Raw genomic sequence first — 26,612 nt, 5'->3', positions numbered from 1 at the left:
TGTTAGAATGCGTGGAAGAGAGAGAAACCCAGCGTCAATGAATACAGAGAGGCAGGAGATCGAAAATCTTCCTTCCCAGAAAAGCCTGGGTGTGAGGTCCCTGAGCTGAGCTGAGCCTGGGGGCAGGCTCCAGTCTGAGGACACCCCACAGCCCTCACAGCAGGGAGTATCCACATTCAGATGCCCTCCTCTTTCCCTCCACCCGCCTCCCAAGGCTGCACAGCAGCTATGGCCTGTAGGGAGAAGTGCGGTTTGCGGGTGCCATTCCTATTTCCTTCGTGTCTGACCACTGCCCGAGGGCCTCACAAAGGAACCAAATCTCTTGGAGCCTGCATTTCCTGTCATCCTGAGTGGCCATTGGAGTCCTCAATGAATAAGGACAGCAAGGGCCAGCTCTTCATGTGAGCTTTCTAGAACATTCCAGGCACTCCATGTACTAACACGTTCCTTGCTAGAGGGCCCTCAAATAATGGAATTGATAAAAGCATTTTAAAACGTTGATAAATTCTCTAACCATAGACTTGGAGCTCAGTGAGTACAAATGCAAGATGTGACTCCCCCAGGCCTAGAAAGAAAGCCGTAGCTTCGGGGATGTGGTAACCTTGGCTCTCCACGGGAGTGAGGCTAACAAAGTCAGCAGAACAGGGTCAAGCAGCTCCTGTTCCCCAAGCAGCCACAGCTGCCCGGCCTTCACTGCATCCAGCTGTGCAGTGGCCGAGAGGGTGCTGCGTGGGGACAGCGGGAGGAGAGGCCTTCAAGACCCAGGCCAGGCCGGGCGCGGTGGCTCAAGCCTGTAATCCCAGCACTTTGGGAGGCCGAGGCGGGTGGATCACGAGGTCAGGAGATCGAGACTATCCTGGCTAACATGGTGAAACCCCGTCTCTACTAAAAATACAAAAAACTAGCCGGGCGTGGTGGCAGGCGCCTGTAGTCTCAGCCACTTGGGAGGCTGAGGCGGGAGAATGGCGTGAACCCGGGAGGCGGAGCTTGCAGTGAGCCGAGATCACGCCACTGCACTCCAGCCTGGGAGACACAGCGAGACTCCGTCTCAAAAAAAAAAAAAAAAAAAAAAAAAAGACCCAGGCCAGCTAAGCCTGGGGACATAGAAGCAGCCACCACACTCGGGGAGCGTTGAGGGGGACGCAGGAGTTGGAGGAGTTCTGCGGGGTGCTGAACGGGGTCCTCCTCTGGCGCTTTCTCGAGGGAGTTCTGCAACGATCCACATCCTTTCCAGGGACTTTCCGTCAAGTGCTGTCACATGCTGGCACGGCTGGCTGGCAGCCCAGCCTCTGGCGGTCAGAGTCGGGAGGCGACAGGTGCAAGGGTCCCCTTTCCTCATGTGGTTTCTCAACAGGGCAGGGGGATGCCCACGAGTGTGCAAACGTGTCCAGACCACTGCAGAACCCCGTCTGCTCAGCTAAAGAGGCCCTTCCTCTGTGATCTTTCCCAAGATGGCAAATGTCCTGCACCACCAGCCACCCCTTCCGTTGGCCACTGTGGATGACACTAGGGATGGACACTGACCAAGAAGGTACCAACCTGATTCCAGCTCCTAGAGCTGGCCAGGTGCCTGACAGGAAAATGAGGCATCTGAGGAACACAGAGAGATGGGGGTAGGGTGGTAGGGAGAGGGAGATGAAGCCACACCCCAGAGGTCCTCGGTTTGTAGCTCTTTCCCGAGGCCTGGCTAGGTCCCTGCCTTGGATGCCATGAGACATCCACCCTGGATAGCCTGCCAGTCCCTTTATGTTTGACAGCTGGAGTTGGAATTTGCCTCCCGCAGACCACAGGACTACAGCCTTCATTCACATGTTGCACAGACTGTGGCAGGACCAGCACCCGCTGCCGGTGTGGGATGCTTGGCCCTGTAGGGGCCCCCAAAAGTGGCTGAAGAGCAAGGCGTGATGCCTCTTGGGCCACCCTGCAAACCGCTCACAAGCCCGTCGAGGAGGATGCATTTGATCAGGGTAACTGGAGTCAGCAGAGGGCTTTCCAAGGACAGGTTTGCCAAGAAGGGAGAACAGACTGAAGGGGGAAGGATAGAGGCACTGGGTGTAGTCAGACACCACTGCAGCGGTAGACGAAACTCGCGCAGTGAGAGGACTCTGTGGGGAGGGTAACTAGGTGCATGAGAGTGAGAGGGGCGAAAAAAAGACTCGAATGGCTCCGAAGCTCCTGGCCCAGCTTCCAAGGGTTGGTGGCCCAGGACTGCCCCTGCACGCGGCCTCGGGTGCCTGCTCTGGACAGGCCTCCTAATCCGGCCCAGTCTCGGCACCAATCATTGTCCCATCCGCCAGTCAGCCAAATCCTGAGTTCACCCCGGAGCCCAGCACTCTGATGCAATTGTCCGTGCTCCGAAAACCCTCAGCAATCTATTGGGTCTTCAGTAGCATCTACTCTTTCTAGAAATGTCGAACAAGGTTTTCGATTGTGGTGCGCTTGTGGTACGCGTGTGGCAGACACAGAAAATGAAACGACCTTCCAGAGAACTGGCCAAAGGGCAGGAGCCGCTCCAGTACCTGAAGGGCACGGACTAAGCGCTTCTCACGGAGTCGGGGAGGTCGTCGGCCCATTCACCGGCTGCCCGAGGGCCTCCCACTGGCCTCCCACGGCCGCCCTCCGAGGGGCCGCTGCTGACCTCGCCGTGCTGGGCACGCCTGGCTTTAGCGGGAAGCTGGAGGTCAGGTTCAAGGCTGTGAGGAGCCACTTCAGCCTGGGAATTTGAATTCTTCCTTCAAAAGCGCCTGTCCCCACAATGGGCTTGTACTGGGGAAAAAATCCACACACGGGATGAGGTGCTCGGCTTCTGTGAGGGTGAGGGTCCCGAGCATTTCGTTTTTCTTCCCTTTAGATTTTGACAGCCGTGGACTAAAACGGTTGCAGGCTCAGTGCCGGAATTCCCGTACCGCCTTCCACCAGGCTCCCCGACACGGCCCCCACTTGGTGGTCTGGCAGGCGTGGTCGGTTGGGGGCGGCGTCACGGGAACCCCGAAGCCCTAGCCTTCCCCGGCGCCCCGCGAACACCCTCTGAGGCCCCAACAGCGGAGCTCCTGGGCCCCTGGGAGGCACGTCCGGAGGGTGGCGCGGGCTGGTGACGTCACACACGCGCCGCATCCCGGACGCGCGTGCGCGGCGGCGGCCGAGACTCCGCTTCCCAGGGAGCCGCGCGGCGTATCCACTTCCGGCAGGCGGCGGGGCCCGGAAGCGGCGCGCGGCGCCGGCGAATCCCGCGGCGCCAGGTCGGAGCGGGGCCGGAGTATGCGGGGCGGCTGGCGGTCTGCTGCGCGCGGCGCATTCGTTCCCCCGCGGCGGTGGCGGCGGCGCGCTGCGGCTCTCCAGTGAGCGGCGGAGGCCGGAGCGGCGGGCTGGGTGCCGGGCGGGCGGGGCCCGCGGCTGAGAGGCGGGCGGGCCGGGGGCGCCGGGCGCGGGGCAGCCATGTGGAGCGGCCGCAGCTCCTTCACCAGCCTGGTGGTGGGCGTGTTCGTGGTCTACGTGGTGCACACCTGCTGGGTCATGTACGGCATCGTCTACACCCGCCCGTGCTCCGGCGACGCCAACTGCATCCAGCCCTACCTGGCGCGGCGGCCCAAGCTGCAGGTGAGCGTCCGCGGGGTTGGGGGTTGGGGGCCGGGGGCCGGGCGGGTTGGGGTGGGGGCCGCTCCTCCAGGCCCTAGACGCCGCCGTCGCGTCTTAGTTCGGAGCTGTGGCCGCGCGAGTCGAGATGGAACCTTTCCTGGTCCCCCAGCGGCCAGGTCTTCCGCCCTCCGACTGGCCGTGGGATGCGTGTGCGTCCTGCCAGGGCCTGGCCGGGCTGACTCTCGGCGCCCCCTCCTTTCCAGCTGAGCGTATACACCACGACGAGGTCCCACCTGGGTACTGAGAACAACATCGACTTGGTCTTGAATGTGGAAGACTTTGATGTGGAGTCCAAATTTGAAAGGTATGGTTGTAGGACAAAATGCCAGTGAAAGGGAAAACATTACTTGTGTTCAGGTCGTTTGAAAGTTAGCTTTCTGTACCTAACGTGCTTACCTTAGAGAACTAGTCTTACCGAAGGTCTCGAAGTAGTAGAATATCGTAAGTGGAGGCCTATGCGTGGCCTGTAAACATTCAACCTGGAAGGTGACAGGTGATGAATGTCGTTTGGGAGGTAGCTCTCAGCAGAGTCTGATGGCAGCGGGATGTCCTGCAGCGGGGAGGCTCCGAAGGAGCAGGGGCCACGCTTGAACCAGTTGAGAGCGGACAGCTCTGTAGTTTCACTACCGGGGCCGACTTGTCTTTTCCTGGTGGAAGTAGTTCGCTTAAGTTACTTGTGAAGGAAAAGGGATGGGGATGGAGGAAGCAATTTTGTAGAAAATCATAATTAAGTGACATGTGACGTTAGAATAGATCAATGTCCAAATATGTAGAGTAACTTAAAAATTACATCTAACATATGGCCTAATTTTTTTTAATTGAATAATTTTAACTGTGATTTGCTTCTCACAAGTCAACCATTTCCCTTCATTGCCTGGGAGGTATCTGAGGAGAGAATAATGAAAGCTTGAGACTCTAGCTGGACTCCACGCCCTTGAGGCGGCCAGTCCCTGTGGGTAGCTGGAGGCACTGGCAAGGCGGTTTCTGCCTGGCCTCTTTGGGCCTGTGATCTCAAGCCAGTTGCTGCCCTCTCTCTGCCTCCATGAAATAGAGGCCAGAAGTGCTGGTTTGGTCACCAGTCGGTCGTAGCTGCCCACACCTTTCAAAAATGCTCAGGATTCATCTGCATTGGGTTTAATTTCCCAGACATGAATACTGCATCTTCCATGCTGGGCCCTGGACCAGTTATCAAGGACAGCTAGTGAGGTTTTCCATTTGACCTGGCACAGTGTCAGCCTGGAGGTAGCGGGGAGAATGAGCATTCTGACACAGCCCCACCTCAAGTGTCTCTGAGTGCACGTTCCATCAGAGATACACAGCCCTGCACCCCCGCCTAAAGAGAGACACTTAAGATGTCCTGGTGGAGACGGATTCTTTCTTGGGTAGTGAGGAGCCATAGATGCCTTTGTGTTTCTCATTAGAACTTTGGCCATAAGATTTTTTTTTTTTTTTTTTTTGAGATGGAGTCTCGCTCTGTTGCCGGGCTGGAGTGCAGTGGCGTGATCTTTGCTCACTACAACCTCCGGCTCCTGGGTTCAAGTGATTCTCCTGCCTCAGCCTCCAAAGTAACTGAGACTACAGGTGCCCGCCACCAAGCCTGGCTAATTTTTGTATTTTTAGTAGAGACGGGTTCACCATGTTGGCCAGGCTGGTCTCAAACTCCTGATCTCGTGATCCACCTGCCTCAGCCTCCCAAAGTGCTGGGATTACAGGCGTGAGCCGCCGCACCTGGCCAACCATAAGATTTTTGAGGAGAGACCAGGCACAGTGACTCACGCCTATAATCCCAGCAGTTTGGGAGGCCGAGGCGGGAGGATCACTTGAGCCCAGCGGTTCGAGACCAGCCTAGGCAATGTGACAAACCCCCAGCTCTACAACAATTTTCAAAGTTAGCCGGGCGTGGTGGCACGCACACCTGTAGTCCCAGCTACTCGGGAGACTGAGGCGGGAGGTCCCTTGAGCTCAGGAGGTTGAGGATGCAGTGAGCTATGATTGCACCCCCTGCAGTTTCAGCCTGGTGACAGCGAGACCTTGTCTCAAAAAAAGACTTTTAGGCCAGGTGGGTGGATCACAAAGTCACAAGTTCAAGACCAGCCTGGCCAACATAGTGAAACCCCGTCTCTACTAAAAATACAAAAAATTAGCCTGGTGTAGTGGTGTGCGCCTTTAATCCCAGCTACTTGGGAGGCGGAGGCAGGAGAATCGCGTGAACCTGGGAGGCGGAGTTTGCAGTGAGCCGAGATTGCGCCATTGCTCTTCAGCCAGGGTGACAGTGCAAGACTGTCTCAAAAAAAAAAAAAAAGACTTTTTTATAAAGAGGAAGAAGAACTCATGTAACCATAAACAGGTGGCATGTGAGGTTTTCCACGGGGCTGTAGTGTGGACGTCGGACTCTAGCGTGCAGGTGAAGAGCCAAGCGCCTGGTCCGAGGCCTACAGTTGTAGCAGCTCACCGGGCCTTTCCTCAGCTCGCACTGGAGGCCACGCAGTCAGGGCAGACAGGCTTGAAAGTCAGTCCTTCGTGGCTGATCATCTTTTTATCTTCAAAAATGCAACACCCAAAAAAACTACCCACATTAAATTTCTGAGACTCCAGTAGCGGGCGTACGGAGCCCCTGCGGCTGCTGCCCTTCGCTTCAGAGTTCTGGGATTCAGTGTGTGTGGTCAGCTGGTGTCCTGGCCAGGCCCAGAAGCTGCTTTCCAGCTGGCTGCTTCAGCCCTGTAGCCTCAGGCGGGTCATTGACCTCTCAGCCTCCTGAGATGGAGGCAGGAAGTGCGGGCCCTCTTGCTTTCAGCTGTAGGCGCCCACACCTGTGCCGAGTTCTCAGGACACACACACCCAGGACTCGTAAAGCCCCAGGCAGGTGGGTTTCATTTTTAGTACTTCTGAGCTGAAATTAGTTTATTGAAACAGCTTTATAAAGGTATTTGAATAGTTTGTAGAGACAGAATGTAATATGTATGTAGTGTAAATGGTTGTTCTGTTTCAGGACAGTTAATGTTTCTGTACCAAAGAAAACAAGAAACAATGGGACGCTGTATGCCTACATTTTCCTCCATCACGCTGGGGTCCTGCCGTGGCACGACGGGAAGCAGGTGCACCTGGTCAGTCCTCTGACCACCTACATGGTCCCCAAGCCGGAAGAAATCAACCTGCTCACTGGGGAGTCTGATGCACAGGTGAGGGTCTTTGTGGGTTACTGACAACAGGCTGTGCCGCCCCACCAGAACGGACGTGTCTGTTTCCACACAGGCAGGCAATGTCTAAGGCTCCAGTGACTTTGTTGGGAGTAAAGCCATTGGAATGTTACTGGCATGCATGTCTGACTTTCAGCTGAGTCATATCCATGAGTTTGCAGACAAGTTTTATCTAAAATTAGGGACAGTTGAAGTGGTCGCTGGCATTCTCTATGCAGAGTCCCTCAGGCGTGGGCCCTCTCAGCGTCTGGAGGCACCTGCTGCACCTGGTGGGATGGAGCGCTGGTCCTGCAGAGCTGGCCTGCGGCTTCTCACCAGGAGCTCTGGGGATGAGAGCTGGGCTCATTCTGCATTCTGTAGGACTGGACTATTCCTAGATGTTTATTCTAAGAACGTAACTGGAGATGCTGGAAAAGGTAGAGGTGCGAGTTGTAGTTTGTACGTACACCTGTAGAAAGGTGTATGTGCAAATAAAAACTGGAAGTCACTTAAGTGATCATGAACACAGGCCAAGGATAAAGCAGGGGAATTCTGATACCCACCTTTGTGTTGAGTGGAAAGTGAGATAATTTATAAAACAAGGCTGGGTGCTGTGGCTCATGCCCATAATCCCAGCACTTTGGGAGGCTGAGGTGGGTGGATCTCCTGAAGTCAGAAGTTCAAGACTAGCCTAGCTAACATGGCGAACCCCGTCTCTACTAAAAATACAAAATTAGCTGGGCATGGTGGCGTGTGCCTGTAACCCCAGCTACTCGGGAGGCTGAGGCGGGAGAATCGTTTGAACCCTTAAGGTGAGATGGTGCCACTGCATTCCAGCCTGGGCGATTGAGGGAGACTCTACCTCAGAAAAAAAGTTTACAAAACAAGAAAGATGGCAGCTTTCCAGGAAGAGGCTGTGAAGTTGTTCCAGACAGAGAGAAAGAGAGATGTGTCGGGGTTGATGTGGTTTTGAAAGCCCTGCCAACACCTGCTCCTGCCTCTCCCCAGTTTGCATGTGTGTCTCCTTAGGAACATCCCGCACCTGCCCCTCTCCGTGTCCCCCTCATCCGGGGCCTGCATCCCTCCTCACCAGTGTCCTGAAAAGTGGGTGGGGTGATGGGTACGTAGCATGTAGCGGAGCCTCCCTTCCAGGTAGCAAATGTGAGGAGGTGTGAAAAACCAGTTGTAATGTAAATTATTGCTAAACTGTATCTTTAGGTAGGAAATGGGTAAGATCATAGTGTTTCCTAGGATGTATCAGATCTGAAACGAGCTAAGATTTCCCTGTCAGTCAGCGTCCCTTTGAAGTTTAACTTCATTTAAGAGCCGTGCATAGTCCTCAGTGTGTCTCCTCCTCTAGGCAGCCCCACATGCTTGGTTTTAGAAGCCAGCTCCCTCTCAGTCTCCTCACAGCCACCGGGCTGTGTGAGCTCTGGACTTGCACAGTCTTCTGCCAAGGTCAGGGGGCTCTCGCCCTCTCAGCTTCTGAGAAGTGGGCCCACTTAGTTTGAGAACCCCAGAAAAGGAATTCGTGAGATCCGTGACCACATGTTGCAAAGCAGCACCCCCAGGCTTCCATGTTGATAAGGATTGGGGGTGTTTGGTGAGAGTCTGGGGGAATTGGCAGCTGTGGGGCCACTGTGCCCTCTCTGCTGGGCTCTCCCCCAGTTGTGCCCGTGCATGGCTGTCTCCCCCAGTTGTGCCCGTGCATGGCTGTCTGTTCACAGTTAGGGTGCTGACCCTGCTGTCCCGGGCACGGTTTTCTGTCCTAGCATTGGCCTCTGTTTTCCTCACTTAGCAGCAGCTCGAGGCGGAGAAGAAGCCGACGAGCGCCCTGGATGAGCCAGTGTCCCACTGGAGACCGCGGCTGGCGCTGAATGTGATGGCAGACAACTTTGTTTTCGACGGGTCTTCCCTGCCTGCCGATGTGCATCGGTACATGAAGATGTAAGTGGGGCCCCAGAGCTGGAGCGCCAGTGGGAGGGTGCTGGGACCCTGGCTGGCCAGAACCCGCCAGCGGGCCGCTCCTGCATCCTGGAGTCCACTCTGTGCCGAGGCCTTCGCTGCCCGGGCCCAGCTCTTCCCCCTCTGTGCCGAGGCCCTCGCTGCCCGGGCCCAGCTCTTCCCCCTCTGTGCCGAGGCCCTCGCTGCCCGGCCCCCAGCTCTTCCCCCTCTGTGGCGAGGCCCTCGCTGCCCGGGCCCCCAGCTCTTCCCCCTCTGTGCCGAGGCCGTCGCTGCCCGGGCCCCAGCCCTTCCCACTTCCTCCTTGAGGTTGTGCTGCTACCAGAGGGCTGGAAGGGAGAAGAAGGGAATTTAAGCCGGAGCATCCTGCCCTTTGCTCCTGGCTTGGCGAAGGCTTCCATGGAGAGAAAATGGAAGGTGCTCACAGGAATGTGTTGCTTTGCTGCCCTTGTGATTTTTTAACTTGGCTCATTTAGATTTACCTAAAAGTTAACCTTTAGATTATTACTTTAGTGTAACTTGCCATCAATTAAATACAATTATTGGAATTTACGTGTTTGGCCACCTGAGCTCACCCCGTGTCTCCCATGTGTTGGGGATCCCCCCCCAACTCCCACACCACAGCTCCGTCTCCTAGGTGGCTGCAGGTGACTCGCCCTTCCAAGTGTAGCGGCCACGTCCTGGGATTGCTCCATGTCCGTGCACAGAGGGCCCTGGGCTCTGCTGTACGGCCATGTCCCTGTAGTTCCCCCTAGTGGCCGTGGAGGCATTTTCCCACCTGTGGCCATCACTTCCTGGGGAGTGGGTCTCAGAAGCGTGCATATGTTGTCTGGCTCTCTGATTCTGTTTGGGGAGGCTGTGCCCTGGGGTCATTGTGACTGAGAAGCAGCTGAGGGTGGTGCTGGGGGGACTTCTCTGGGGTAAACCCAGTGCCTGGATGTATTGGTTCATTGAAAGGGAAAAACCTTGGACTGATTTTGGAAAGTTGTGCTTTAATCCCAGGATCCAGCTGGGGAAGACCGTGCATTACCTGCCCATCCTGTTCATCGACCAGCTCAGCAACCGTGTGAAGGACCTGATGGTGAGTGACGCCTCTGCCCACTGGTTGTGCAGCTGGCGAGACTGATCCCAAGACTGGCCCCGCAGCCCCAGCACCCTAATGGACAGGGCCATTGCTGACATTTAGCACAGAGCTTTTACCTGTGCTGGGAAGCACTGCCTTCGGGCGTGCGAGGGCTGTGACGGGGGGCGGCCCTGGTGGTGCGCTGGGTTTGCTGTTGGCTGGACTTGGGGTCCTCCTGAGCCTCTGGATTGTCGCTGGTGAAAGGCCCCTGAAAGATTGTTTATGCAGCGCTTAGAGGGCAGGCGCCTGAGCGCTGTGTGAAACGGCGTCTGCGTGTGAGCTCCTGGTGTGCCATGTAGATTAATTCAGGTGTCCTGAGCAAACTCCTGCTTTCCCCGCCAGGGCTAGTCCTGCACAGGCGGCCAGAGGAGCGGGTGACAGCCTTCCTCAGCTCTGGGGGTGACCCCTGGCAGGGCGGAAGGCCTGTGCAGGAGGGAAGTGGCTGCACTCTGGGCTCTGGCGCCATGTGGTTACGGGCAGTGATGGCCCTTGCTTTCCCAGGGTTGCTTTGAGGGGAGATGAAATGTGGCTACCCTTTGGCCAGTGTCAAGACTCACAGAAGCAGTTAATATTTAATGTCCCTTGCTGCACATGCGGCACTGTGCTAAGCACTCTGTGAACCTTTCTGTAATCGTGCTGGGAGCTGTGGCGTCGTTGCACGGATGAGGTTATTTGGGGTTCAGAGGTGAACGCTCAGCTGGGGCCCTGCAAGATCACTGCTCTGCCTTACCTCCCTGCAAGCTGTCGCTGTCACTCTAGACCACCCAGTAGGAGCCAGGCCGCTTCACTTACGGCTTTCGGCAGCTCTGAGGCGGGCCCTCTCCCCATTTTTGTTGATGAGGAAACAGTCCTGGGGAGAGCAGGGAGCTTGCTGGGGGTACAGCTAGGAAACGGGGGGCGGGCACCTGGAGAGCAGGGAGCTTGCTGGGGGTACAGCTGGGAAATGGGGGAGCGGGCACCTGGAGAGCAGGGAGCTTGTTGGGGGTACAGCTGGGAAACGGGAGCGGGCACCTGGAGAACAGGGAGCTTGCTCAGGGGGTAGGTACAGCTGGGAAACGGGGCAGTGGGCACCTGGAGAGCAGGGAGCTTGCTGGGGGTGCAGCTGGGAAACGGGGGAGTGGGCACCTGGAGAGCAGGGAGCTTGCTGGGGGTGCAGCTGGGAAACGGGGGAGTGGGCACCTGGAGAGCAGGGAGCTTGTTGGGGGTACAGCTGGGAAATTGGGGAGCGGGCACCTGGAGAGCAGGGAGCTTGCTGGGGGTACAGCTGCGAAATGGGGGAGCGGGCACCTGGAGAGCAGGGAGCTTGTTGGGGGTACAGCTGGGAAACAGGGGAGCGGGCACCTGGAGAACAGGGAGCTTGCTGGGGGGGGTGGGTACAGCTGGGAAACGGGGGAGTGGGCACCTGGAGAGCAGGGAGCTTGCTGGGGGTGCAGCTGGGAAACGGGGGAGTGGGCACCTGGAGAGCAGGGAGCTTGTTGGGGGCACAGCTGGGAAACGGGGGAGCAGGCACCTAGAGAGCAGGGAGCTTGCTAGGGGGTACAGCTGGGAAATTGGGGAGTGGGCACCTGGAGAGCAGGGAGCTTGCTGGGGGGGTGGGTGCAGCTGGGAAATGGGGGCGCAGCCTCCTGACTGCTTTGATCTCTGCCCAGGCCCTGCTGCCTCCTGCTGACTATGGCTCTCAGAACCGTCGCTCTGTACAGCTGTTCCCTCAGACCCCTTGTGGTCCCTAACACTGTCTCCTTCACTTCTGGGGTCACTGATTGCTCCTATACAACCTGCAGACTGGGGGCCGGACAGGCAGTGACTGGCGAGCAGGTCTGGTGTTCCAGCCTCTCCCTGAACAGTTTCTCTGTCAGCCCTGCAATTCCAGTGCCTTTCTCTGTTGGCTGGAGTTTGCTGGTGTGCCACTGACAAACCTCAGGACAGCAGCTTCTGCTAAAATGTCCCATACGGAGTTGTGTGAGCTGTGGCACCAGCCCGTGGTCCCCTCTTGTGAGGCCTCATGCTGCTGACTCCTTGCAGGCGTTCAGAAGACGGTGGAAGGGGCAGGCGGCTGCAGAAGGCTGCCCTGTGTGTGTGTCTGCAGATCTGTCTGTTAGAGGCCCGGGGCAGGCTTTGTGGCACAGCTGTGCCGGTGGTGGCCCGCGCTGCAGTAGTTATGGAGACACGTGCCGACAGCAGCTTCCCTGAATCCCGGTCTGTCATGTGCTGTGTCTCTGTTGCTGTGTCTCACTTGGGGCCAGATTTGAGAGGTGCTGTCTTAAGAGAGGAAGCAGGCAGCTGGGACACAGCAGGCGCAGGAAGTCGGCACCTTCTGTGGCTGGGCCCAGCACTGCCAGATGGAGCAGGCAGTGACACCCTTCAGACACGCTTGGCAGCTCGAGGGGTGCCTGGAGGCCACCGTCCACGTGCACTGATGCCACTTGGCTTCGTGGGGCGCCCTGACAGCTGCTCTCAGGACAACCTGGCACCTGCTGGTTGTGGCTCTGACTCCACCACACCCTTGACACCAGCAGTGCCCGCCATGGCGGCGTCAGGGCGTGAGGCAGGGCAGGTGGATTAGAGCACAGCTCTCGATGGACATTCCAGCATGTGAAGGGTGGCGCTCACCGGGTGTGGTCACTGTGCATGTGCTATAGGGTGTGGGCTTGCCCCTGTGAACCCGTTCCTTACCCTCCTACCTCGGTGCCCTGGGACCTGGCCTGCAGCCTGTGTGCATGAGACCCCGGCGGGCCGCAGGACTAAGCTTATTGTTCTGAGGCCCACACATCCATGCCACTGCCCGTGCTAGCTCTGCATTCCGGAAGCCTTCTGTTGTCCCCATGGCCACCGCCTGCTCCATGCTTTAGGCCCTGAGGGCACTCTGCCCATGTGCTTCAGGGCTGTGCGTGTCCCGTGGTCCCCAACTCTTAGGACAAGCCAGCGCTCTGCAGGCCAAGCTCAGCGCTGTATGCTGCACCGTGGATTCCTAGCAGATGGGTGGCAAGCATCACCTCCAGGGAACCAGGACTTGTGCACTAGAAATTGAAGGGGCATGTGCAGCAGAACAGCCCAGGCAGTGCTAGCACTGCTGAGCTCACAGGGTCCTGGGGGTGGGAACCTCCCTGTGCTGGGACACAGCACGCTGGGGCCTGGGTTCTGTGGTGACAGAAGGAGGGACCTCAGGACACCTGCTGGGTCCCGTCATGTCTGACACTGGGCCACACAAGGATGGGAAGGGGGATGGCAGGGTTGACGAGGGCTGCCAAGCAGCTGGGCGCAAGGGTGTGAGGGCAGGGCCCTCAGTGTGGCTGTCTTCATCAGGTCATAAACTGCTCCACCACCGAGCTGCCCCTCACCGTGTCCTACGACAAGGTCTCGCTGGGACGGCTGCGCTTCTGGATCCACATGCAGGACGCCGTGTACTCCCTGCAGCAGTTCGGTACGTGCCGCACACGGCCGGCGTCGGGATGAGGCTGCCCTGGAGCCCCTCGGGCGTCTGAGTGCAAATCCTGACACAGGCCGGGGCCTCCACGCCTCCTGCTGCAGATGCTCACACAGACGTTGAATCGGAGGCTCAGCAGCACCTGCCTCACTTCTCTCCTTGGAGATGACCTGGTTGATTGTCTGGAAATTGGCTTTATTAAGAACATAATATGTGAAATGCCATGATTTTGGTCAAATGAACCTTAACTGTTGACGAGATTTATTTTTATTTATTTATTTATTTTTGAGACAGAGTCTCACTGTTGCCCAGGCTGGAGTGCAGTGGCGCAATCTCTGCTTACTTCAGCCTCCGCCCCCCGGATTCAAGCGATTCGCATGCCGCAGTCCCTCCAGTAGCTAGGATTTACAGGCGTGTGCCACCATGCCCGGCTAATTTTTGTATCTTTAGTAGAGATGGAGTTTCACCGTGTTGGCCAGGCTGGTCTCAAACTCCTGACTTCAAGTGATCCACCCACCTGAGACTCCCAAAGTGCTGGGATTACAGGCATGAGCCACTGTGCCCGGCCTAAGTTTTTATATTGAAAACTGTATTTGTAATGTTAGGTAAGATTGATATTGCCTGTTTTATATTGTATGTTTTTTTTTCCTTGGCAGGGTTTTCAGAGAAAGATGCTGATGAGGTGAAAGGAATTTTTGTAGATACCAACTTATACTTCCTGGCGCTGACCTTCTTTGTCGCAGCGTTCCACGTGAGTCGTCCGCCAGGAGGGCTTGCCGCAGGCACTGGGGAGGCTCCCTGGGTCCCGGGCCTCCTGCAAGGGCCCTGGACCTGGGGTTTGTGGGCGCCGTCCAGCCCTGTGGCCCCAAGCATCTGCTCCCATTGCTCAGCAGCCAGCACTCCTGACACTTGGCGACCATTGCCCCAGTGGGCGAGTTCTCCCAGTTCTGTAAAGGGAGGAACCATAGAGCTCCGTCCACAGCCTTGGGGACTTGGGGACTTGGGGACTTGGGCTGTATTGTGCTGGCTTTGGGGGCGGTTTTGAAAAGGATCCAGGGTACTCTGAGCAGTGTCCACACCAGTGAAATGAACAGGTGCAGGCATCTCACCCTCCCCGTCCGGGCCCCAACCCCATGCACGCCCATGCAGAGGTGGGCAGCTTCTGGCAGAAAGTACTTGTACAAATTCTAACACACTGATTTTTAAATGTAAAAAGTCCTGTGTGTATACAGTAGTCCCCCTTTATCCTCATCCGGTGTGTATACAGTAGTTCCCCCCCATCCTCATCCGGTGTGTATGCAGTAGTCCCCCCCATCCTCATCCAGTGTGTATACAATAGTCTCTTATCCGGTGTGTATACAGTAGTCCTCCCTTATCTGGTGTGTATACAGTAGTACCTAATTCTCATCCATTGTGTATATAGCAGTCCCTTATCCTCATCTCGTGTGTATACAGTAGTTCCCCCTTATCCTCATCCAGTGTGTATACAGTAGTCCCCCTTTATCCTCATCTGGTGTGTATACAGTAGTACCTCATCCTCATCTGGTGTGTATACAGCAGTCTCTTATCCTCATCCGGTGTGTATACAGTAGTACCTCATCCTCATCCAGTGTGTATACAGTAGTCCTCCCTTATCCTCAGGAGATACGTTCAAAGACCCTCAGTGGATACCTGAAACCAAAACCTAGAAAGACTGATTTTTTTTATAAATATATATATTATATAATGCTTATGATAAAGTTCAATTTATAAATTAAGCACGGTAAGAGATTACCAATAATAACTGGTAACAGAAACAGGACAGTACACTGTAATGAAGTTACATGGGAGTGGTCTCACTCTCAGAATAGCTCATCGCACTGCTCCGTGGGTAACAGCAAACCATGGGTAAAGCAAGGCTGTTGTGCTCTTATCTTCGCCCGTGGAGTTGAGCTGCTCGAGGAGAGCCATCCTGTGGCTGGTAGGCTGGCCTGTGGTTAGGCTGGAAGGGTGAGGAGGCGCCCAGGCTTGCGGCTGGTGCTGGTTCTGAGTGCCTGGGAGTTTGGCTGCCCATCAAGCTAAAACTTTCTAAAGCCACATTGGAGAATTAAATGATTTTTATTAAAAGGTCGATGTCTCTAAGGATGAGCTCATGCATGGTTAGGTTTTTTTGTTTTTTTTCTTTTGGAGACAGGTCTCACTATGTTGCCCAGGCTGGTCTCAAAACCCTGGGCTTAGGCAGTCCTCCGGCCTTGGCCTTGCAGTAGCCGGGACCACAGGCATGGGCCACCACGCCCAGCCCCTGCATTTCTAGCACAGTTGAGAGGTGAGGCTGCCCTGAGTAGCCACAACCCGAGAGCAGGGTCGGGACGCCCAGCCAGCCCCACAGTCCAGGGGAATCCAGAGCCTCCAATTGCCTGTGGGCCTTTCCAGCAATTCAAGTCGTTATTTCAGAAGGGCCCCTGCAAAGCCTGCCTGGGCACTCTAGGTTCTGACAGGACATGGCAGGCCAGGTGCATGGAGGTGCGGGTCCCGAGTGTAGACATCTGTCCTGATGCATCCTGAGGCTGAGCACACTGCAGCCTCACAGTCACACGTGAGGCCTCTATCTCTGTCTCACGGGAGATAGAAACAGCAGGAGATGTGAGTTGCTGTCGTGTGTGTTCTCTCTAGCTTCTCTTTGATTTCCTGGCCTTTAAAAATGACATCAGTTTCTGGAAGAAGAAGAAGAGCATGATCGGCATGTCCACCAAGGCAGGTAGGCGCCCCGAGCGTGGCCCTGCTCAGATCCTCTGCCCTGGGGATGCTCACTGGAGCCTGTGGTTGAGGGCTGCCTGCCTCACTGCTGGCTGCAGACACAGCGCCGGGTGTGTGCTTGGCTCCTGAGAAGCCTCTGAGACCAGGCACTGTAAAACCCAGAGAGCCTTTGCAGCAATTGCAGTGGGACTGTCGGGGGCTGCGCGGCTCAGGGCCTCCAGAGGCTGCGCAGCTCAGGGCCTGGCTGCAAACTGTGGCATGCGTGTGGTGTGACTGCCGGAGGCTGCATAGCTCAGGGCCTGGCTGTGGACTCTGGCGTGCATGGGGTTTGGACCTGGGCTGTGGGGAGTGAGAAGCATGGACCTCTCCAGCCTTCCTGGCTGCTCACGGGCGCTGAGTGGGGCTGGGGCCTCACATCCCCTGTCTTAGTTCCCTCGCCCCGTCTTCCCGCGGGTCTTCCTTCCCCGACCAGCACAGGCCTGGGTGTGTGGGGCCTGCCAGGTGATGGCAGTTGATAGGCCCGTGGTGCTGTGCCCGGCAGTGACATGGAGTGTGCAGCTGTTAGGTAGGGCGGTCAGGGACCCTTGAGGCCAGGCAGCCCGGGCAGGAGGCCTGCCAAGATCTGGGACCAACGTTCCTGGCCAAGGGTGCCTGCCGTGGTTAGGGGGCCCAAGTGAGTGAGGGTCCTCCTGACCTTGCAGGGGTGGAGGTTGTCACAGTGGGGTGGGGAGCGGCGGTCTGGACAGGGGCGAGGGGTTGGCGGTGTGAGGACGAGGAGTGGGTGAGTCTTGGTTAGGAATGAGGAGTGTTCGGCTCCAGTATCAGAGACCCAAACAAGTTGTTTTTCTCACGTGGAAGAGATGCCCAAGCAGGTGGCCCTGGCTGCCTGGGGGCCCTGCCGTGCTCTGTGGTGGAGTCTCCTAACCCTAATGCCTTTCCCGGCGTCCCGGGTTGGGGTGGCCAGCAGACAGCGCTGTGGCCATGAGCACTGTTTGTCGTGTGGTTCCATGGATCTGCTTCCCCTGCCTGCCCTGGGGGTTTGCGGGAGGAGGAAGACGTGTTGAATACGCTGGAGTGGTGGTTAAGGTGCAGGCTGGGGAGGAAACCAGTCCAGACTTGAAAAGCCACGCGCTTATCACAGAACCAGCATAAGACCTGCCTGGAATCTAAGCTGTGCTGGCCGTCATCCGACCTCTGCCCACGCTCCGTGCTCGTTTGCAGGTGTGGCTCAGACACGTGCTTGTGGAGCTGGTGTGGGGCCAGCTGTTAGTTCAGCAGCCTTCAAGACACTTTCCTGGCTGCTGGATACTTCCCTGTTCTTTTTAAACAGGGGGACATGGACTGGGGAGTACCTGAAGCTTCTCGGGCATGGGGGTTGGGATGGGGGACTGGGGGTATGTGTGCGACTTGGGGGCACACAGGCGGGGTCTGCCCTGCACCCCCTCCCAGCCCGACCGTCCTGTCCCCAGTGCTCTGGCGCTGCTTCAGCACCGTGGTCATCTTCCTGTTCCTGCTGGACGAGCAGACGAGCCTGCTGGTGCTGGTCCCAGCGGGCGTTGGAGCCGCTATCGAGGTGAGTTCCGGGCAGTGACCTGAACTGTCTGAGGTCCATGGGTCTCCGCGCGCTCGGGAAAGGCTTTCAGGCCCAGCGTGTGAGACCTTCCGTGGAAGCCTGTGTGCTTGTTCCCGACGGCCTCGGTGTTCTGGAAGCTGTGGAATGGCAGGTGGTGGCTATAAAGGCTTTGAACAAGTGGAGAGCAGGGAAATGGGTGTTCTGATGGCATCAGCTCCTGAGGCCTGTCCACCAAGCAGTGGTTTACGTGTTTGAGAAATCCCACCACACGCAAAGCAGAGGCGTAAACCGTGGGGCCTTGAGAGGCTCGTGCTGTGGCTGCAGAGCTGAGCACGGCGGCCAGGTGGGCAGTGACGGAAATCACTCGGTGCCCTGTGGTCCAGCCCTGGTTGTTCAGAGCTCAGAAAAGCCAGCCAAAAGGGAGCCTCGTGGGGCAGGGCCAGCTTGGGAGCAAAACTTGAGGGGCCGATGGCCTTCGGGGTGAGAGGGCCCAGACACCCGCCTAGCTCCTCCCTGAGCTCTGCCACCCCGGCAGGAGCCAGAGTCTGAGGGCCCCGCAGTTGGTGGCCCGTTTGTGGGTGGGGGCCTGCACGGCCGTCATGCCTGTTGAGGAGGAGCTGGATTAGATGGTGTTGGAGCACCGCAGGCAGGGCCCTCCATAGGTACGAGTCACAGTGCCACGCCCGGCTCAGGCACCAGTCCTCTGTGAATGATGCCTTCCAAGGATGCAGCCAGGTGGTGGCAGCTCTCAGAGAGGTCCTGAAACAGGCTCCACGGCTGCCCAAGTGCCCGGCGAAGGAGGTGGGGGCTAATTTGGGTGCAGGCAGGGTGGTTTAGAGAACCGCACTTGCGGCCAGGCGCGGTGGCTCAAGCCTGTAATCCCAGCACTTTGGGAGGCCGAGACGGGCGGATCACGAGGTCAGGAGATCGAGACCATCCTGGCTAACACGGTGAAACCCCGTCTCTACTAAAAAATACAAAAAACTAGCTGGGCGAGGTGGCGGGCACCTGTAGTCCCAGCTACTCGGGAGGCTGAGGCAGGAGAATGGCGTAAACCCGGGAGGCGGAGCTTGCAGTGAGCCGAGATCCCGCCACTGCACTCCAGCCCGGGCTACAGAGCGAGACTCCATCTCAAAAAAAAAAAAAAAAAAAAAAAGAGAACCGCACTTGCATGCTGGTTTTGTCGTCTGCTGGTCGGTGGCTGTGCAGCCCACCTGACCAGGTATACCTGCCGGGTGTGGGTTAGAGGCCCAGGTCCGGCCCCCACCGTTCTGCCCTGAGCTGTGGGAGGGACAGGAAGAGGACAGTGGGCTGGGCGGGGCCGTGGGCGGCAGGTCCTATCCGTTACCATCTGGGTCATTCATTCGGGGTCTTGTGGCCTTGGAATATTAAAGGAACTATTTCCTGATTTCTCCCCTCAGCTGTGGAAAGTGAAGAAGGCATTGAAGATGACTATTCTTTGGAGAGGCCTGATACCTGAATTTCAGGTAGGATTTAACTGTATGGCTGAACCCCACGCCCTCTCTGAAGAGTGTGGTTTTGCCCCCTGTGCACAGAGTAAAGTGGCCATCCGCGGATGAGTCACTGTGGGCCTCTGTTGGGAGCCTCCGTGGTGGAGGCAGCACTGGTTTCCGATCGCAGCCACTCTCTTCGCCTGAGGACTCCCCAGTCATGTACCTAGTTCTGACCCTCTTCAATGCCGATGGCAGCGCTGCTGGGCCTGAGCCGGCCTCTGGGAGAAAGGACGCTGGCCGGCCAGCAGGGGTGCTTCGTTTTGGCACCTTGCCTAGAGCGCGCTCCCGAGGCTGGTGCTGACTGGGGTCAGTACAGTCCTGGCAATCCCCAAGTGAGCGAGCACCTGCCTCTTGTGGCTGCCCCAGTGCCTGGGTGCTCATGAGGCCCCTAGGCAGATGAGGGCTGGGGCAGAGCTGGAGCTGAATCTGTGTCCACAGATGGACCTTGATTGAGGCGGGGCCCTCAGCAGTCACGGCTGAGATTTTCCATGCTGTGGGCAGAGGAAGGTCAGGAAGCAGATGCAGCGCAGCCTCTGTGTTCCAGCCTGGCCCCATGACTTCTGGCCAGCTGGTTCAGAGCATTGTCGGCTGTGCCTGTGCCCTCTGCAGTGTTCTCACTGTGAAGCAGCGGCACTGAAAACCGAGCCACCCAACGAGGAACAGCAGTGAGGCCGCGCTGTCCCCGCTCAGGCCTGCGGGACCCAGGGCCAGGGTGAGGTGGGAAGGGTCCACGCAGATCCCTGTCCTCTGGGTCCTCTCCTCGGCCGGTAGGGACCTGAGCGCCCTCTGTAGCGAGGCCTGGGTCAGCTCTGCAGCCATGTGTGACGCCCCTTAGTCACAGCTCACCTGTGCTCAGATCTTCCTTGAGTCTGTTAACATCCTTGTGTTGAATTTCACAACAGTTTGGCACTTACAGCGAATCTGAGAGGAAAACCGAGGAGTACGATACTCAGGTAAGTCACAAGTGATTCAGGGCACGTGCATGCCAGGCAAATCCCACATCCTCGAAGACGGGGCTCTTGCTGTCACTGCTCAGTGCGGGAGTCTCCTTGGAGTACGGGTCAGCCCGCCTTGAGCAGGAATCCCAAGAGTGAACACATAAAACCCAGATTTCTTACTGGGAAGGGCGGGGGCTTGCAGAGATGCTCATTCTCCAGTCTTTACAGGCACAGCCTGCCTGTGTCACCGTATAGTAGGGGTATTTTCATCGTCTGTAAGTCACATTTGCCAGGCGGCTGACGCAGGCCTTGGTGTCTGCTGTGGTTGCTGGGAACGCACTTGCTGTCACCAAGGCCGTAACGGCCTCGGCAGCTCGGTGGCCTGGAGGATCGGCCCTCGGCCCCAGAAGCACAGAGCATCGCCTTCCCCAGTGCTGCTGGGGGAGCTGGAAGTCTCAGTTCAAGTTAAAGGAACATTTCTGCACAGGAGTGATTTTGGTTTGGTTTAACGTTCACCAGCTTCTATCTAACTTTCATGGAGTTGTAAAGCTGAAATCAATAGATACAGCTGGCGATGTAACTACATTACTTAGTAGACAGTTTTTTCAGGTGTCTTTCCATTATGTTTGTTGATTTGTTGTGGATTGGTTGGTTTTGACCAGCCCAAATTGATCTATTATTGTTAACTAGCGCCTGTAGTTACACCCGGGCTGTGGCGCGTGCGATGCCTCCTGGGCTGTGGCGAGTGCATGAAGCCCTACGTACGCCCCTCACACCGCCTGCCCCCTTCAGAGCAGCCCTGCCGCCCCGAGTGCTGTAGCTCGTTCTGTCTGTCCCTGTCGTAGTGAGCTCCATGCAGTGAGTTTACACAGGCCTGGCGTTTGGGCCTCTGACTGGAAGCTCCCTTTGTTCCCCGCAGGCCATGAAGTACTTGTCATACCTGCTGTACCCTCTCTGTGTCGGGGGTGCTGTCTATTCCCTCCTGAATATCAAGTATAAGAGGTAGGAGGCCGCATACGCTTCACCTGCACTGTCTTTCCCCTGAGAAAGCCATTTGGATGACTGAGCCAGAGCGGAGTGTGGCTGGAGGGCAAGCTAGGGGCCAGGGCACTTGGGCGAGTGCCTGGGAGGGATCCCGACCCTGCAGCTGCACACGGTGGGCTCTGGGCCTCAGTGTCCCCCCACCGGTAAGGTGTAGCTGAGAGGACTGACTCTGGCCACCAGGCTTCATGGGAAGCTTGGCCCTGAGCTGAGAGGGGTCCTGGAGCCCCTGGCCTCCGCTGCCCAGGTGGGATGCTGGCCTTGAGCCGAGAGGCGACGGAGCCCCTGGCCTCTGCTGCCCGAGCAGGGTGCTGGCCCTGAGCCAAGAGGGGTCCCAGAGCCCCTGGCCTCTGCTGCCTGGGCGGGGGCGCTCAGCGCTGTCTCCAGCTTGAGAACCAGGCTCAGCACTGCTGCTCTGGGCTGCCTAGCTGCAGTGAGAACACCTGGGGTTTTTTTTAGAGAATTTTTAATGAAAGAATTATTTTTCATCAATTTAATACAGATGCTAAGCTATGCAAGAAATGGGACTTCTCCTTTTTTTTTCCATTTCAGCTGGTACTCCTGGTTAATCAACAGCTTTGTCAATGGTGAGTCCATGTGCTTCCCTACTTCAGTAATAGTATTTACAGCAGGCACCAATTTAATTGTTCTCACATTGTAACCCAGTGTGGCAGGTGCCTCTGCGGTGTCCAGGGCTCCCCCCAGGCTGTGAGCAGATAAAGCCCTGCGTAGCTTCGCAACAGTGACTGGTTCTGAGAAACAGGTCCTTGTACCAGCGACAGGGAGTGCTTACACCAGATGCGGCAGCCACTCCACACCAGGCTGTGTGGTGCAGCCGCCTGGTATCCGTGTGCGTCGCTGATCACAACAGTGTTGTGTGGTACGGGACTGTTGTCTGTTTTCTTCATGAAAACAAGCATTAAAACAACACCATCCACGTCTGGTTCCTTAGAGCAAATGGAAGCACCAGGCTCTCCTGCCGATGCACTGTGGGGACCCTGCAGGGCCCTGTGCTCGGGGCCACATGTCCTGGGAGGCCCGCCCGCCCCCACCTGCCCCAGGTGGCACCTTCAGCTGCATGGGCTGCTGTGTCCATTCCCCCGCCCCACCAGACCAGCCCTGATCGCAGCTTTGTGGTCTCTTTGGGAAGTGGTCCCGTGAGCATTAAGGGCGAGGGCCTGTCTGGTGCAGAGCAGGTGGGTCCCGCACTGCCGTCCTCCCTGGTTGGAGCCCCACATTTGACCCCTGGGGCAGGACCTTGTGGGTCAGGAGGCCGTGTCCTCAGCCCCAGGGTGCTCCAGCGCCCTCACTCACTTGACCCCATGGGCAGCAGTTACACTGATTAATAAATAGAAGAGCTTTGCTCTCCAAAGTTGTCGTAGACTCTTGATAAACTTACCAGCCAGAAAGTTGCTACACAATGACAGACTCTGAAGTTGTCTGGATGGCAGACCTTGTTTTCTGCCCGCTATGCACAGACGTGGCAGCCCGGCCCTTCACGCCTGGTGAGTGCTGTCTGTCTCTCTGCAGGGGTCTATGCCTTTGGCTTCCTCTTCATGCTGCCCCAGCTCTTTGTGAACTACAAGGTAAGGTGGTGTGTGCTGCCTGCGGCCCGGCCCCCGTCTCCTGTGCTGCCTGCAGCTGACCTGTGCCTGTCTCTCCTGTTTCAGTTGAAGTCAGTGGCACATCTGCCCTGGAAGGCCTTCACCTACAAGGTGAGTGTGACAGTTGGCGAGGAGTCCCCTCTCACTGAGCAGAGCATGAGTGAGGGCGTCTTCCAGCCCCAGCATTACCGGGGCAGTCTCTGCCCAGAGTGCATCTGCAGTCGTCCCTTTCACTGAAAAATAGTAAGGAGCCTCCTCTAAAAAAAAGCAAAGAGCTGTAGAGAACTTCAGACCCTGAAAGACTGGGGTTCTCTCACTTGTCACAGATTTGGTTTTGGTTTGTTTTTTTTTTAGTTTTTATGTTTCTTCTTAGCATGTGTGTCAAGACACAGACCCCTGTGGCCCAGTAACCGGTGCCTGGGGACAGTGGATTCAGGCCTCCCAGGCAGGAATGGAATCCCCAGTGGGCCGTGGCCATTCCCCGCGGGTGGAGCTGTGGAGGCCCCCTTGGCTCCGTGTGGGATTAGAAGTGCCTCAGCATTGCAGGCGGAGCTGAGTTAATGGGACGTGATTTGCACTTTTCTGAAGTCAAGTACAAGCTCCCAGAGGAAAGGGCAATGCTCGGGCAGCTCTCCCCTTGGCTCTCCCCTTGGCTCTGTCTCGGGCGGCTCTGCCCTTGGCTCTCCCCTTGGCTCTGGTTTCAGGCCGTTCTCTTTGGGTTCCCCGATGTGGGTGGGAGCCTGGGCGAGACCTGCACTGTGTCAGGTGCCAGCGGCTGTGGGGAGCCCCTGAGGGAACAGAGCGTTGTGTCTCCACTTGCCGGCTTTCTGCTCTTTTTATTGTTGCTGTGAAGAGTTCCAGTTAGTTAGTTCCAAGTGTCTGCCAAAAGCCATTTGCTTGGTTAGGTTACCAGAAACAATAGGATTCCAGTCCCAGCAACTGGGGTTCACTTTCCTCCCATCTGGCCCTGCAGGCTTTCAACACCTTCATTGATGACGTCTTTGCCTTCATCATCACCATGCCCACGTCTCACCGGCTGGCCTGCTTCCGGGACGACGTGGTGTTCCTGGTCTACCTGTACCAGCGGTGGTGAGTGCGGCTGTGCACGCTCAGCTCTTGGTCCGTCTCAGCGGCATGGCGCTGCTGCTGAACAGAATGACGGCTTTCACGGCACCCTGCGCCTGTGTGTCCATTTGAGGGCAAAGATAATTTGCGGGTGGTGGTTTTTCCTGTCTTGCCTAAACTTGGGTTCCAGTTGCCCATGATACAACCTGGCAAGAAACTGTTGCAGCTTTGTCTCCTCATTGTGCTTTAGAAATGCTTGTTTCTATGTGAATTATTGATTAGCCACTGAAAGCAAATTTCTCTCCTTAAGCTATTTACTTATTCACAGTCATTGCTATTGAGCAGAACAGAGATCGTAGCACGACTAATCCATACTTGGCACTAGCCTTGAGGTGTCCAGCTGGCAGTTCTGGCGTCCAGGTCTCCAGCGTCGGGAACAGGCTCTGGGCCACTCTTGGGCTGTGTGTCCCTGCAGGGCAGAATGTCACTGGAGACCGCGCTCACCTCAACATTGGCCACACCCCTTAAACCAGCCACCTGGGCCTCTGAAGATGACATTGTGTTGACCTCCCGGCTTGGCCTTCAGGTCGAAGGCTGACGGCTAAGGAAAAGGCTTTGTGGAATTTTCTAAACGCAGAGGCTCAGATCCCGCCCCGGGCCTTGGAATTTTCTAAACGCAGAGGCTCAGGTCCCGCCCCAGGCCTCCTGCTTCCCTCCAGGGCTGACATCTGCCCTCTCAGTCAGCAAGAGCTCCCTCAGCTCTGCTGTGCCAGGGTAGGAGCCAGGGATCTGGGGCTCCCCTCAGGAGGGTTGTATCCGGACCACTGCAAGCACTGCCCTCACCTCCAGTCCCGGCCCCAGGCCTTGTGCAGGGGTGGAAGGAGTGTGTGTCACCCCCAAGGCCTGTTGCCAAGTGTCTCAGAGCCTCCTGGCTGTGTCCTTTCTCTGACCCTCGAGATCCCTCTTCCCATCTCCCCCCGCCCAGACCAGGAAGCCACCACTCATACACCATGGCTGTGACACTTCCCTGCGCCCTTCCCAGGCCATGGCCCCCCTCAAGGCCTGGGCATCCTCCTAGTGCTGGAGAGAGAGCCTTTTCCCCCAGGTCGTCCTGGGGGGTCCTGCCTCGGTCTGGGCTGCCGACCCTTGGGGAGCGCAGTGCTCCCATCCCCACCTGTCTCCACACACAGCTTCGCCGGGTGTTTCGGAGCCTCTGTCCTGGCCAGCGTGAGGCTGGCATTGTTCGGCCTGTTTTAACTCTGTTCAGGTGCAGTTGGCACATCCACACAGTGGCACATGGCCGCCCTTGCCTAGCTCTCCAGGCCTGGCCGCCGGCTGCCCACCCATCCCCTTGCTGTCTCGTGCAGCCCCTGCACTGGAGCTCCAGCTTGGGTCTCAGCAGGAAGGGCTGTTTCCCCGTAAGCAACACTCACGCTCACACGGGGCTTGGTTCCCGTCCCCCATTCACCATTCTCAGATCCCCCAGTTGGCCTCCTGCCCCCTGCAGAGCTTGAGGTTGTCCAAGCCATGGAGCCCCGGAAGCTGCTGCGCCTGGCGTGGTTGTCACTCTTCAGGGTCCCATCTCAACCGTGAGCCCTTCACGTGGCTCCCAAGTCCTCGCAGGTGGCCCAGGGCATGCCTGAAACTGTGCTACACTCGGGCTCTGTGTGTTTCTGGTTCCAGACCTGCAAACGGTGTTTGGCCAGGACCACAGGGCCCTTGGTGGGCAGCAGGTCCGTTTTTAAGCTGAAACCCTGTACGTCTACTGTTCGTGGCTGTGTGGAGCTGCCCCTCACGCCACAGCTTCCTCATCCATACGTAGGGGTTATGTTGGCAAAGCCTCGGGGGCTCAGGATCAAAGGTGGCGGCAGTGTCCTGCCAAGTGTTCACAGCTGAGGAGACGCGCTCCCTGAACATGGCAGTTCCTGTTCTGATCGCGCGGGTCTCCGTGATTCCGCAGTTCCCAGAAGGCAGCCAGTGCAGCCTCCGGGTCCTCCGTTTGGCCAAGCTTCCCTTTCCTAGAGAGCAGTGCATTGGCCTGGCCATGCAGAACAAAACACAACTCAGAAATCCCTCCTCAGCCCTCGGCAGTAAAACTTCTGAGGATTCGACTTTTTAGTTAATTTGCTCACTGTGGCCGCTCACTGGAAAATAAATCAAGGATGCCAAGTCCTCCTCTTAGGAAAATAGGCCCTGCAGTGGGGTTTGCTGATGTGCTCATTTGTGTCGTTGTAGGCTTTATCCTGTGGATAAACGCAGAGTGAACGAGTTCGGGGAGTCCTACGAGGAGAAGGCCACGCGGGCGCCCCACACAGACTGAAGGCCGCCCGGGCTGCCGCTGGCCACGTGCGACTTGAATTGTCCATGAGTATTTTTGGAAGCATTTGGTGGAATTCCCAGACATTGCATTTTCTGTGTTGCCAAAATCGCTTTGGACATTTCTCAGACATCTCCCACGTCCCTCACATCAGATTTGGAGCTGGTGGCGCTCACGGTGCCCCCACGTGTGAACGTCTGTCTTGGTCACAGAGCTGGGCGCTGCCAGTCACCTTGAGCTGTGGTGGCTCCCGGCACGCGAGTGTCCGGGGGTCGGCCATGTCCTCACACTGGCAGGTGCGGGAGCCCTCACAGGCAAGGGGGCTGTGGGAGTTCCATTTCAGGTGGTTTTCTAAGTGCTCCTTATGTGAATTTCAAACACATACGGAATTCATTCCGCGTGGACTCTGGGATCAAAGGCTCTTTCCTCTTTTGTTTGAGAGTTGGTTGTTTTAAAGCTTAATGTATGTTTCTATTTTAAAATAAATTTTTCTGGCTGTGGCA

The 26,612-nt window shown here is 57.0% G+C and overlaps 2 protein-coding genes across 3 annotated transcripts; one reads left to right on the top strand and one right to left on the bottom strand.

Moving 5' to 3' along the window:
* Positions 1 to 1,098: 1,098 nt before the first annotated feature.
* Positions 1,099 to 3,101, bottom strand: LOC102142371 (uncharacterized). The gene has a single exon (XM_073995092.1). The coding sequence runs from the start codon at positions 1,803 to 1,805 to the stop codon at positions 1,245 to 1,247; it is 561 nt and encodes a 186-aa protein (XP_073851193.1). The 5' UTR covers positions 1,806 to 3,101; the 3' UTR covers positions 1,099 to 1,244.
* Positions 3,102 to 3,186: 85 nt separating this feature from the next.
* On the top strand, positions 3,187 to 26,612 carry CLPTM1L (CLPTM1 like). 2 transcript variants are annotated; one of them, XM_005556553.5, is made up of 17 exons: positions 3,187 to 3,597; positions 3,840 to 3,940; positions 6,626 to 6,815; positions 8,614 to 8,759; positions 9,777 to 9,855; positions 13,201 to 13,318; positions 13,978 to 14,072; positions 15,974 to 16,058; positions 17,527 to 17,630; positions 19,052 to 19,117; positions 20,047 to 20,097; positions 21,002 to 21,084; positions 21,676 to 21,710; positions 22,654 to 22,709; positions 22,794 to 22,838; positions 23,701 to 23,816; positions 26,028 to 26,612. In XM_005556553.5, exons 1-17 carry the CDS (start codon positions 3,436 to 3,438, stop codon positions 26,110 to 26,112), a joined length of 1,617 nt encoding a protein of 538 aa, XP_005556610.2. In that variant the 5' UTR covers positions 3,187 to 3,435; the 3' UTR covers positions 26,113 to 26,612. The 2 variants fall into 2 exon arrangements, with proteins under 2 accessions (XP_005556610.2, XP_005556609.2); XM_005556552.5 differs by having other exon boundaries at positions 8,611 to 8,759.

The sequence above is a fragment of the Macaca fascicularis genome, chromosome 6 (assembly GCF_037993035.2).
Source record: "Macaca fascicularis isolate 582-1 chromosome 6, T2T-MFA8v1.1".
Taxonomy (NCBI): Eukaryota; Metazoa; Chordata; class Mammalia; order Primates; family Cercopithecidae; genus Macaca; species Macaca fascicularis.
This window is presented reverse-complemented; position numbering and strand designations above follow the sequence as displayed.